General features: G+C 53.2%; 1 protein-coding gene across 1 annotated transcript in view; it reads left to right on the top strand.

The window, feature by feature from the left end:
* The window catches only part of GAB1 (GRB2 associated binding protein 1), a 120,466-nt gene that overhangs the window by 88,066 nt on the left and 19,305 nt on the right, over positions 1 to 13,095 (top strand). The window contains exons 3-6 of the mRNA XM_056119099.1: positions 5,570 to 5,795; positions 8,965 to 9,557; positions 11,412 to 11,497; positions 11,684 to 11,987. Coding sequence (XP_055975074.1) covers positions 5,570 to 5,795; positions 8,965 to 9,557; positions 11,412 to 11,497; positions 11,684 to 11,987 — 1,209 coding nt within the window. The remainder of the gene's footprint in view (positions 1 to 5,569; positions 5,796 to 8,964; positions 9,558 to 11,411; positions 11,498 to 11,683; positions 11,988 to 13,095) is intronic.

Here is a 13,095-nt window from a genome sequence, read left to right as displayed (position 1 = left end):
TCTCTAGCAGGCACTGGATGAGTGGCACATAACTTGATCCTTGCTCGCACACACACAGACAAGCATTGGGTGGTTCTGCACTTAAGTTGATCCTTGTGTGCTTGCTCGAATGTGCGTGCTCGCTCTCTCTCTCTCTCTCTCTCTCTCTCTCTCACACACACACACACACACACACACATGCACACGTACACACAAGCACTGAGTAAGTCTGCACATAAGCTTGATGCCTGCATACAGTCACACACACACATGCGCGCACACACACACACATATACCCTGAGACACGTTTCATCCAAGTGTTTGAGTCCCCCATCTTCGAGGGATTGTCAGAGCTCTGATGCTCCGAGGATCCTCTCAGCTCTGCCCAGGTCAGTGCCCCTAGGCCAGCACCTACCTCAGCCCTGCACTGTCTCCTCCAGCCTGTGTCCCACCCTGGCCTCCATCTGTGCAGGGAGAGCAACTGGAAAGGGAAAGGAGGGCCGGAGTGAAAAGGACAGCGGGGAGGGCATTCGCCTTACACACGGCCGACCTGGGTTCTATTCCCAGCATCCCACAAGATCCCCTGAGCATGGCCAGGAGTAATAGGAACAATTCCTGAGTGCCGAGACAGGAGCGAGCCTGAGCATGGCAGGGTATGATTCCCACCCCACCCCCTCCAAATACAAAGAAAGGGAAAGGAAATGGGGAGAGTGTGGACAGTGATGGCTGTAAGCCCCGTGTGATTCTCCAATGCTCTCTGCTGTTCTGAACAAGCAGGAAATTGAGCATCCAAGCGTCTGTGGCCACACCCTTTCCCAGAGACCAGCGTTTCTCCATTACGGCCTTTAAAATGTCTTCCTTGGGGCTGGAGTGATCGCACAGCGGGTAGGGCGTTTGCCTTGCACGCGGCCTGACCAGGGTTCGATTCCCAGCATCCCATATGGTCCCCCGAGCACGGCCAGGAGTAATTCCTGAATGCATGAGCCAGGAGTAACCCCTGTGCATCGCTGGGTGTGACCCAAAAAAGCCAAAAAATATTAAAAAAATAAATAAAATGTCTTCCTTTGGTATTGAGACAGACCAGAGTCACTCCCTGACAGACACAGGTCTTAAGAGCTCAGTGTGGCCTCAGTACCCACCTCAGGGGTGCCAGATCTTTGCCCTCTGCTCAGTGGAAAGCGGAATGTTTTTGTTCGCCAGGAGGGAGGTTTTCTTCCTTTTCTTTTTCCCCTTTGGAATAGGGTTGTCAACCAGCAGTGCTATGACAATGGGAAGCCCATCCTCTGATAACTAACGTACCCCTATGAAAATTATGTTTTACGAATTGAAAAAGAAAACAGCCGTGGCTGTATTACTGGTGGTTCTCTCAACCTCATCTCCCCACCAAGCACGCACTCGTTAAGGGTGCCCGGGCAATGCTTATTAGCTTTTTAAGTAAAATTCAATTAAGACTTTGCTCCGGCACCTTATTAGACCTTTAATGGAGACTAATTATACTCCCCAGGCCTTGGGAGAGCAGAGGCAGGAAGTAATTCTGACACACACAAGCAAGCCCAAACTGAAGTTTGCGTCTTGGGGCCCGGATGTGGGCGCTACCTAGCGCGGGCAGCGGGGAGAGGTCGGGGGGTGGAGGTGGAGCCGGCCAGAGGGTCCTCCCAGGCCCATGTGTTCTAGGCAACACAGTCTGATGTGCAGTGCTCACGTGTCTGTCAGATCTACGTCAGATCCTCGTTAACAGGAGTGGCCCTAAAGGGACTATGTCGGGGTGGCGCCTGGGCCAGGCCCGGGGTGGGGCAGTAGCTCTGCCTTCTCTTGGTCTCAGTGATGCTGAGATGGAGCCCAGGCATCTCTGGATGGCCTGCTGCTAAGCTGCTGAAGCACACCCCGATGGTTTGGAGGGGGTGTGTGTGTGCATGTGTATGTGTGTTTGTGTCTGCGTCTGTGTGTATCTGTGTGTGTGTGTCTGTGTCTGTGTGTGTCTGTGTGTCTATGTGTATCTATGTGTGTGTGTGGGTCTGTATGTGTTTGTGTGTATCTATGTGTGTCTGTGTGTTTGTGTGTCTGTGTATCTATGTGTGTGTCTGTGTGTGTGTTTGTGTGTGTGTCTGTGTCTGTGTGTTTGTTGTGTGTGTCTGTGTGTCTTTGTGTGTGTCTATGTGTCTATGTGTCTGTGTGTTTGTTGTGTTTGTGTGTCTTTGTGTTTCTGTGTGTTCCCCCAACAGTGCTCTGCAGCTCCCCATGTAGCTGGGATTGAACCCGGGTCCTCTGTAGTCAGCCCTGCACTCTCGCCCCGGGAAAGTGATTTTAGAAATCTTTGACTTTATTTTGCTCAGGTTAAAACAAAAAATTGAACAGGATCATATACCATTTTATGAACAGAGTCTTTAGAGGAAAGACTGCAGAACCTTTCCATCCTGATACCCAGCCCCCTTCTCCCCTCCCCTCCCCTCCCCTCCCCTCCCCTCCCCTCCCCTCCCCTCCCCTCCCCTCCCCTCTCCTCCCCTCCCCCACCCTTCCATTCCCTTCTTCCTCCCCAAGCCCTGTTGGAGGCGCCCAGGGCTCACTCCCGGTGATGCTGGTGGTTCAATGGCCCGAGGATGTGCTACTGCCCAGAAAGGTCCCAATCTCCATGCCTGCTCCTCCCTCGCCCTCTGTGTCCCCTTTATGTTTGTCCCGTGCAGTCAGCCAGGCACTCTCCTCATCTCTTCGTAAGCTCCTCTTTGAAAGGTAAATATTTTACATAGTTCTCTGAAGTTTCACAATCCCGAGGATTTACGATCCAGGGCATCTTAAATCCCCTTAAATAAATCTCTGTATGTTTGTAACTCAGTCAAAAAATCATTTCACAGGGTATGTTACATACAGTTTCTATAATTGCCTCGATTAAACATAGTTCCCCATGAAATGGTGATAGAAATGTCCAAAGATGGATTTTTCAGTTCTCACACTCCTCTGTTCGAATAAATAATAAGGAACGGACTCTCCCCAGCTCCCTTTCCCCTCCACATGGATTTTGTATGAGGACTTGACTTTGTGTGGAGCAAGTGAAGATGAAGTTAGAACTTGAGTCCGGGGCAGGCAGCTCAGCGCACTGGCTTTGCATGCAGCCGTCACTCCCCGGCACCATTGGGCCCCTGAGCACCGAGAAGGGAACAGCCACCAGGTCCATCAGGAAGGGTCCACTCCTCCCTCACATCCCAGGTAGAAATGAGTCCAGCTTCTTTATTCAGGTCAGATGCTCCAGTGGGAGGAAGTTTTCAATCTCCATTGACATCTTGTAGACCACATGAGTTTCTGAGGAGCAAATACCAAATCACTTGTATGCATGAAGGGTTCCTGCACACCTGGGGCATAGATAACCCCTGCAAACCTGGGGCGTGGATCCCTCCTGCCCCTGCCAGGCTGGTGTGGGCAGAGAGAGTTGCCACGGGGTGTCTTTGTTGAGAGAAATGTGCTGAACCCTGACTCCCCTGGAAGGCACAGAGGGTTAGAGGAGTCTAGATCCTTTTTGCTACCCTCATGGCGCCCACGGATACAGATCCAACCTCAGGAGGGGAGAAGGGGGCAGAGCTGTGTGGACTGTGGTGTTCAAAGCATGGGTTAACCTAAGGATAGTAGATACACGGGACAGGAAGATTGCTCCATAACTGGAAGCCTGCCTCAGGAGCAAAGGAGAGAGGGCAGCTGGAATAGAGAGTGGATCACTAGGAAAAAGATGGCTGGAGGAACCGGTCAGGATGGGAGATGTGTGCAGAAAGTAGATAAAGGACCAAACATGATGACCTCTCAGTGTCTGTATTACAAACCATAATGCCCAAAGGTAGAGAGAGAGTATGGGGAATCATGTCTGCCATGGAGGCAAGGGGAGGGTGGGAAAGGGGGGTGTACCAGGGATATTGGTGGTGGGGAATGTGCACTGGTAGACAGATGAGTTTTTGATTATTGTGTGATTGTAACCCAAACATGAAAGCTTGTAACTATCTCACGGTGATTCACTGTCACTGTCCTCCCATTGTTCATCGATTTGCTCGAGAGGGCCCAGTAACATTATGAGACTTGTTACTGTGTTTGGCATATCGAATACATCATGGGTAGCTTGCCAGGCTCTGAGAGGGGCAGAGGAATCGAACTCGGGTTGGTCATGTTGGCTGCGTGCAAGGCAAACGCCCTACCCTCTGTGCTATCGCTCCAGCCCAACGGTGACTCAATAAAATTTAAAACAAAAGCAAAAACAAAAAACAAACCGCGGGAAACTCGCTTTAGATTCTGTGCGTGCGACCATGGAACTCCCTCCCTGCTCTCAAGCGCCCTTTATTTTTTTTATTTATTTATTTTTTTGCTTTTTGGGTCATACCCAGCGATGCACAGGGATTACTCCTGGCTCTGCACTCAGGAATTACTCCTGGCGGTGCTCAGGGGACCATATGGGATGCTGGGAATCGAACCCAGGTCGGCCGCGTGCACGGCAAACGCCCTACCCACTGTGCTATCTCTCCAGCCCCTCAAGCGCCCTTTAGGTGATGTTTCATTGTGAAGAATCTCCATTTCAACCCACCTTTTCTCGCATAAACAGTGAGCAGATGTGATTCAGACACGGGGGATTTGACTTCCTGTGCTGGGGCCTGACCAGGTCCTACTCCAGACCCTTTGCCTCGCCCTGCGGGCCTGTGGGCCTTTGCCTTATTTTCCTGGATTGTTACAGCGTTGTCTAAGTAGACTAACGGAATTTCTTGGGGGACCCTTGAAATCTTACTTGGTTGTGTCGTGATCATGGTAGTTTGTGTCCAGATTTCCCACGTGTTGCCCAGAGTCCTTCCCGCATGACTCTTCTCATTTTTCTGAGAGCTGGGGGTGCCCCACATGCGTGGCCAGGGCCCTTGCACTGAGTTCCAGGTAGCCTCTCGGAGCACAGGGCACCCTGGCCATTGCGAACCCCCTTTCTCCCGAAGGTGCCACAGAACCCCACCGGAGAGCTGGGGAATTTGTGAGCTGAAGGGAAGATGTTTTTCTCCAAACGGGGTGGAGCGTTTATTTTCAGCGGCCCTGGAATTCAAAGCATCTCCCCAAAGGTCACTGCAAAGTTGAAAGAATCGAATAAAAAGGACAACAGAGTGCAGGCCGGTAGCTGCCCTGCTGCCGGGGTCCTGCCTTCTGGGGGGGCACAGAGGGCCCTGAGGGGACGCTATCTCCCCCGCTGCAGTGCAGACACATCTTCAGTTCCAGCCGCCTCAGTTCCGGGCCCTTGAGGCCTATTCTGAGAGTGTTTTTTCCCCACAGAAATGTCGCCCACTTGGGGGCTGGAGTGATGGTTTGGGGGTGAAGGTGTTTGCCTGGCGTGTGGCTGACCTCAGCCCCACCTGCCTGCACCCCTCACCCTGGCCCTGGCAAGAACTAGCAAGAACAAAGCCTGTGTGCGCTGATGCCCATCCCGGTCAGGCTCTGCTTTTGTGGATGCCGTGCACACGTTCCATGCACAGTCCATTCCCATGTTCCATGCTGTACACTTCATGCACACGTTCCATGCACATACTCCATGCACATTGCGCTATGCACACGCTCCAACCTCATGGCTCCTCTCTGCCCTTTGCAGATCCCGTGAAGCCACCGGGCGGCTCCCTGCAGGCACCGGCCGATTTGCCGCTAGCCGTCAGCACAGCCCCACTGTCCCTGCAGGGGGATGTCCCCGCGGCCGCCCCGCCTCCCCCCTACCAGCTCATCAGCTCTCCGCCCCAGCTGGACGCGCTGGGCCTCCAGGAGGACCCTCAAGACTACCTCCTGCTCATCAACTGCCAGAGCAAGAAGCCCGAACCCGCCAGGTAAGCACCCCCAGGAGATACCCCCACAAGAAAGACACTTCCGTGGCTGTGGCTAGGATGGCGCTCTCCTAAGTTCCCTCAGTCTCCCTCACCAGGGTTCTGGAGGAGCACAGTCTCTACTCTCTGGTACCACCTCCTGGGTCCCAGTCTTTGTTCCACACCCCCCCAGTGTGACTTGCTGAGCGGATTGCCCCGCCTGGCCCCCCACGGTGACCTCGCTCCGTTTCTTATGTGATTGCAAAGCAGCCCAGGGTCCTCTTTTGTCTCTGAAGATGGAGATGAGTACCTGCTCCTGGAGGACTTTGAAAGCAAAGCGAGTCCGCTGCAGTGAGTGTGTTGTGGTTGCTTTGGATCTGTGTGAGAAATGAAGCCCGCAGGTAAAATCCCAGCCCAGCAGGTGCTCAGCGCACACATGGACTTAATTAGAAGAGGAAAGTCGAGGAGATCTAAAGCAGGGCTAGTAACTGGGAAGCTTTGGAGCTGTCATACCCAGCAGTGAGGTAGCACCTGCCACCAGCCTTGATTTTATAGATTTTTGATGTAGAAAAAGGATGTGATCAAGGTAACAGTGAGAATGGAAGAAGAGGGGGAGGGGTTAGTTTTTTGAAGGGCCGCACCTGGTGGTGCTCAGGGCTTGCTCCTGGTTCTGTGCTCAGGGATCACTCCTGGCTCTGTGCTCAGGGATCACTCCTGGCTCTGCGCCCAGGGGTCACACCTGGCAGGCTCTGGAGACCATATGGGGTGCTGGAGATTGAACCCAGGTTGGCTGTGTGCAAGGTAAATGCCCTACCTGCTGTACTATCTCACTCTAGCCCCTGGTTGGGGGAATTTTACTGTTGGAAAAAAGAGCCAGAAAATTCTGATCAGGGGCCTGTCTCAGCCACTGACAACTCTGTGACTATTGGCCTTAATCATTTGGGATATTTATTTTCTTAATTTGCAGCATAGCAGTGGGGGTCAATGGCATAGAAGTGGGGGTGTGTTTTAAACAAGGCTGTGAGCTATTTTTAAGCCCTGTTTTTATTACAAGTATATATATAGTGACTTTCTGGGTGTAGCTCATGAAAGCGCTTGTTAAAAATTTTTATATTGCGTTTATTAAAATCCACACAACAGCTTTATGTGAGCCTTTCCCTGATATAATAGAAGTGACTCACAAACAATCCAAAGATGGGTTTCTTTGTATTTGTTATAATGGGATTTTACCTGTACGAGCGGAAAAAACAATTTTTTTTCTATAAGTCCATTGTAGTAAATAATATCAAATTCTAACTCGATTTTGCTTGATTTGCTGTGAGTATTTAAAATTGCACATTTGTAAGTTTGTTACCTATGCTACTAACTACAGTTTTATTCTGTGGGTCACCAGAGTTAGTTTTTCAGTACCAGCTGTTCCTTCACTCATTCCTTGGGTCTGGGAGCACCCCAGGGCCTCCTACCCAGCCACCAGCCTGGCCCAAAAGCAACATTTTTAAAGCCCATAGCCAAATGGCAGTGTGTAGTAAATGTCCCTTTTTATTGTGTCCTTGAGTCGCCACTTTACTATTGCAGAAATTATGTCCAGAATCATTGTTCAGTTCTATTCTGTGTCTGTGTTTCACAGAGTTGATGGTTCAGGCACAAGTGTTTGTAAAGCACCTACTGTGTGCCCTCGATTTTGCTAGGTGCTAGGAAGGTACGGACTGCTTACGTAAGAGTTGGGTAGTTGCCGAGTATGACCTCTTGCAGGGCTCGTTGAGCTGATTTCCATGCCTGGGTACTGGTGCCAGTGCTTTATCACCCAGATCAGCAGCCCAGCACAGAGGGGTTCCGGAGCTAAGGGTCCGCCCATCAGCCATTCTGGGACATGCAGGATTCCTGCACGTTCTTCAGAGGAAAGGCTTTTCCTGTGTTGGACCATCATTGTTGGCCATCCTTGGGGTTTTACGTGTCCTCCCTGCACTTCTGGGAGTGTGTTGGTCTTACAGGTGCCTTGAATTATATGGTGTTGGCAGAGTGGGCAGGTGTGGGATGGAAAGCACAGAGCAGAAAGCAAGCGGGGGGAGACAGAGCGAGAGCGAGCGAGAGAGAGAGAGAGAGTTGAGAGAGAGAGTTTGTCTGTGTCTTGTGTGTCTGTGTGAGAAGATGGTTGGTTTTGGTTATCGGTTTTTGGGCCACACCGGTAATGCTCAGGGGTCACTCCTGGTGGTGCTCAGGGGACCATACGGGGCTCCAGGGATCAAACTTGGGTCAGCTGCTTGCAAGGCAAATGCCCTCCCCACCATAATGTCTCTCCAGTCCCTGAAGCAAGATAGTTTTTATTGAATGAAAATTACTTAGACGGGGGGGGGGGGGGGGGGGGGGGGCAGAAGGGGATAAATCTGTGTTCAGGAGAGAACACGGGCTTCTCCGAAGTGGAAATAAAACCTCAGAGACCAGGGCTAGAGCAATAATACAGCAGGGAAGGTGTTTGCCTTGCATGCGGCCCACCTGGGTTCCATCCCTGGCATCCCATCTGGTCCCCTGAGCACCGCCAGGAGTGATTCCTGAGGGCAGAGCCAGGAGTAAGTCCTGAGCATCGCCAGGCATGACCCCCTCCCCCCAAAAAAACCCCAAAACAAACAAAACCACCCAGAGACCTCAACACACTCAAGTGAGATGTGTTTTCCTGGGGGGAAACACCGAGATGCGTGTCCACGGGGGAACAGGGGCCGGAAGGAACAAGCCATCATGTTGTGCTTCTGCCATGTCCCGAGTCGTCAGCCTTGTGGTCTGGTGCACAATCATTAAAGAGCAAACAGATCTTCCCGCTTCCTCTAAATCTCATGGATCGGGGCTGGAGCAATAGCCTAGCGGGTAGGTAGGGCGTTTGCTTTGCATGCGGCCAACCCAGGTTCGATTCCCAGCATCCCATATGGTCCCCTGAGCACCACCAGGGGTAATTCCTGAGTGCGGAGCCAGGAGTAACCCCTGTGCATCGCCAGGTGAGACCCCAAAAGCAAAATAAATAAATAAATAAACCTCATGGATTACACACAGACCCCCCCCCATCTGCCAAGAAGAATAATTAAAAATGATACTCAAAGGCCCTGCCTTCCAATGGGCACAGTCCCCCGCAGCACCCCAGCTGCCGTGGCCAGCTGAGCTCACGTCCCTGCTTTTTTTTCCCCCTCCACCTTCCCCCCTGCAGGACGCACGTGGTGGTCGCAGACTCTGCCAAGGCGGCAGCGGCTCCGGGGGACCCCGACGGACCCGACAAGGCGGCCGCAGCAGTGGTCCCGGGGAAGCATGCGGCCGTCAACGGCTTCTTCCCGCCAATGGTGTATGACTCCCCGCCCTCCCGTGCCGCATCCGTGTCGGTGGGGGATGCGGGGCTGTACCACCTGCCGCGGAGCTTCTCGCACGACGTGCTGCCCCGCGGGTCCCCCTCGGCCACGGACCCGGCGGCCCACGAGGGCGACCTGTACGTCTTCAACACGCCGTCGGGCGCGCCCAGCGTGGACGCACACCTGCGGCACCTGTCGCTCAGCTACGACATCCCCCCGACGCCCGGCAGCACCTACCAGATACCCCGGACTTTCCCCGACGGCGCCAAGCTGGACCCCATCCCCGACGTGCCGCCCCCGCGGCCCCCCAAGCCCCACCCGGCCCACGACCGCTGCTCCCCGGCTGACCGCACGGGCCCCTCGGACCTGGAGCCCGGCTACTGCGTCCCACCCTCCGGCCCGCCGCCCTCCAGGGGTGCCGCCACGTCCACGGGGGACCTCCACAAGCTGCGCAAAGGTCAGCCCAGGCACCCTGCTACGTGGGTCGGGGGTGGGGGGCACAGCCGCGAGGGGCCCCCAGAGCCCTGGGGAAGGGCCCCGCAGCCCAGCCCACATCTTTCTTCCTCTTGCTTTGGTTTTGCTTGGGGGCCACATTCTGCTGGGGCCCAGGGCTGACTCCTGGCTGACTCCTGGTTTTGCAGTCACGGATCACTCCTTGGGGATCATGTGGGGTGCAGGGGATGGAACCCAAGTTTGCCCTGCTATCTCTGCAGCCCCTGTCTCTCTCTCTCTCTCTCTCTCTCTCTCTCTCTCTCTCTGGAATCTGGACCAGTATTGTTGTTTGTTTCAGGTCTTCTTTTCTTTTTTCTTTTTGGGATGCATAGGGGCTGCTCCTGGTTCTGCACTCAGGAATCACTCCTGGCAGTAGTGGGGCAACCTTATGGGATGCTGGGAATCGATCCCGGGTCAACCAAGTGCAAGGCAAATGCCCTCCCCGCTGTGCTATAGCTCCAGACTGTTTTGGGTCTTTTTAAAAACTTTTTTTGGGATTTTTGGATCACACCCAGGGATGCTCAGGGGTTCCTCCTGGCTCTGCACTCAGGAACCACTCCCGGTAGTGCTCAGGGGACCATATGGGATGCTGGGGCTGGAACCTGGGTCGGCTTCGTGCAAGGTAAACACCCTCCCCGCTGGATGATCGTCCCGGCCCATTGGTTTGTTTTGGCCACACCTGAAGTTACGCAGGGTCTGTGCCTGGCTCAGAAGTGGCCCCTCCTCATGCTTGGGGGACCCTGTGGGGTGCTAAATCTGGGGTCAGCCTCATGCCAGGCCACCAACTGCCTAACCCAACCCCCCGCCCCCGTATGTATCTCTGGACCCTGTATTTGCTTTTGTTTGTGGGGTCTGTACCTGGTGGTGCTCAGGGAGCACTCTTGTTGGGTCTGGAGGGCCCTCAACAGTGCTGAGGTTTGAACCCAGGGCGGCTGCGGGCAAGCACTTAACCCTTCGTGGCCCAGCACAGCATCTCCCAGCCAGCCTCCGTGGCCCAGTGGGAAGAGCTGCAGGGCTTCAGTGGCCGCACCCTAACGCTTCCCGCCTCCCAGGTATTCAGCTCGTGCTCCCCTCTTCTGCCTCCAGGTGGCAGCTGCTGGGCGAGGACAGGAAGTGAACCCCTGTGGAGTCCTGCCCCCAGTATCTGTACTCCAGGCACCTCAGTCCTCACTATTGGCTATTTTCCTTCCCTCTGGGCTGAGCCATTTTCCCGCTGTGGATTTACTCCATTTCACTCCAGCCATGCACCTTCAGTTTGGTTGCTTATATTTATTTTATATTTAAATTCAACTGGGGCAATGGGCAGAGTGGTAGTCCAGCCGGTGGTCCGTCTCTGCCTTGCATGTAGCTGACCCGGGTTCAATCCCCAGCACCCATGTGGGCACTCCCAGAGGTGACTTCTGAGTCACAGCATGTGACCCAAACAGGAGCAACAACAACAATGCAATCTGGGCACTCCAGACTGTTAATCAGGACCCCTCCACCCCCACCCCCACCTGCTCCTGCCTTGGCCAGGCTGACAAGCATCTCTGCCCCGCCCCACCCCCACCCCCGGTCTCCTGGTTCTTGATTATCTTTCTTCTCCCATTGTTCCATGACTCGCCTCATCCTGGAGGTCGTCTTCCTCGATAGTGTTGGTTTGCACGTGGCTGTGTTTTCTGGCGTTCAGTGTGCCAGCGCTGTTGTATATGCATCCTTTACAAGTGTCCATGCGTGCATGCGTCCCTGTGTGCTTGAGTGTAGGGCAAGGGGACAGCAGGTCATTCCTGGTTTTCCCAAGGGCTGGGTGAGAAGCTGATGGGTTCGCTCTCTATTTCAGATGCGGGTCCTCAAGACTGCTACGATATTCCACGAACATTTCCAAGTGATAGATCCAGCTCACTTGAAGGCTTCCATAACCACTTTGTAAGTATCCTCCGGCCTTGCTGCCCTCCGGCACGTTTCACTGTGTCTCGATCTTTGCCCTTGGCGCCCCAAGACTGAGTGAGATCGTGGAGTCTGTTCCCTTAGCGCCAGATCAGTAGCCGTGACTTAACAATTGTGTCTTCCTGTTGGCTCCCTTTTATAAAAGAAATGTTGTCTGTGTTTTAGAAAATCAAAAGTGTGTCGACAGTGGGAAGTGTATCGAGTGAGGAGCTGGATGAAAATTATGTCCCCATGAACCCCAACTCTCCGCCAAGACAACATTCCAGCAGCTTTACAGAACCCCTGCAGGAAGCAAATTACGTGCCCATGACTCCGGGGACATTTGACTTTTCTTCATTCGGGATGCAAGTGCCTCCTCCCGCCCATATGGGCTTCAGGTCCAGCCCCAAGACCCCTCCCAGAAGGCCCGTTCCCGTGGCAGACTGTGAACCACCCCCCGTGGATCGGAACCTCAAGCCAGACAGAAAAGGTACGGTCGACCGGGCCGCGTCACTCAGTGAACTGCCATTGCCTCTGATGCGGAAACAGGACTAGACGTGCCGGCAGGCCTGTCCGCTTCCTTAAGCAAAGCAGTTCCAGGTTAACTGTGGATAGTTTCATTATTGTGATGCTGTATGTGGGTGCCTTGGTGGCGCTTTTGCTTTTGTTTTTGAAGTCTTTGATCTCTAGGGCAGAAAATCAAAATCATAAGGAGTGCCAGGAACTGGAGAGAGAGTTTGAAGGAGTGGGAGAGCCCTCACCAGACACACTGAAATAGTGGAAGTCAGAGCCTCTTGGCTCCTTGTGGAAAATGGTGACCGGTGAGGCAGATGGTTACTGGCATTTCAGGAGAACCCCTATATTTAATTTCGTGTGTGTGTGTGTGTGTGTGTGTGTGTGTGTGTGTGTGAATGATCTTTTAATTTTTTTTTTAATTTTGTTTTTGGGCCACACCCAGCAATGCTCAAGGTTTATTCCTGGCTCTGTTCATAGGAATTACCCCTCCCTCCCCAGACCCACCGTTGAACTCAGGGTACTATTTGGAGTGCCAGGGATCGAACTTGGGCTGGCCATGTGCCAGGCAGGTACCCTACCCACTGTTCTATCTCTCCAGCACCTGATCTTTTTGATTTCAAGAATTTGAGGAGCTCATTTGATTTTTATTTTTCCAAAAGCACAGCCTAGAAGATCACAGACCAGACACGTCTGCAAGCTAGACACGGCCTCAGCTTGAGCTGGTGGTCCTGAGATTATAAATGCGATTGGCATCACCCTTTATGGGCAGTGAAGTTGGACTGTGGAGATGGCTCAGGGGCTGAGCACACACTTTCCATGCAGGCCAGCCTGAGTTCAGGCCGCAGAGAACCATCAGGAACAGCCCCTGAGCACGCCAGGTGCGACCCCCAAGATAAAACTAAAGAGTGAGGTGGTCTGTATGATCTTTCCACTACACCAGCATAATGCCTTCTTGTCAGTTATTCTGTCTTTTCTGGGGTGAATAAAAGCCTCTGGTATATTCTGTCATCGCAGGCCTTGATAAGGAACCCTAGAATCTAATGCAGCATGATTTCCTAGAAACAGAGAGAGAAAGAAACTTT

The sequence above is a fragment of the Sorex fumeus genome, unplaced genomic scaffold (assembly GCF_029834395.1).
Source record: "Sorex fumeus unplaced genomic scaffold, SorFum_2.1 ptg000039l, whole genome shotgun sequence".
Taxonomy (NCBI): domain Eukaryota; kingdom Metazoa; phylum Chordata; class Mammalia; order Eulipotyphla; family Soricidae; genus Sorex; species Sorex fumeus.
This window is presented reverse-complemented; position numbering and strand designations above follow the sequence as displayed.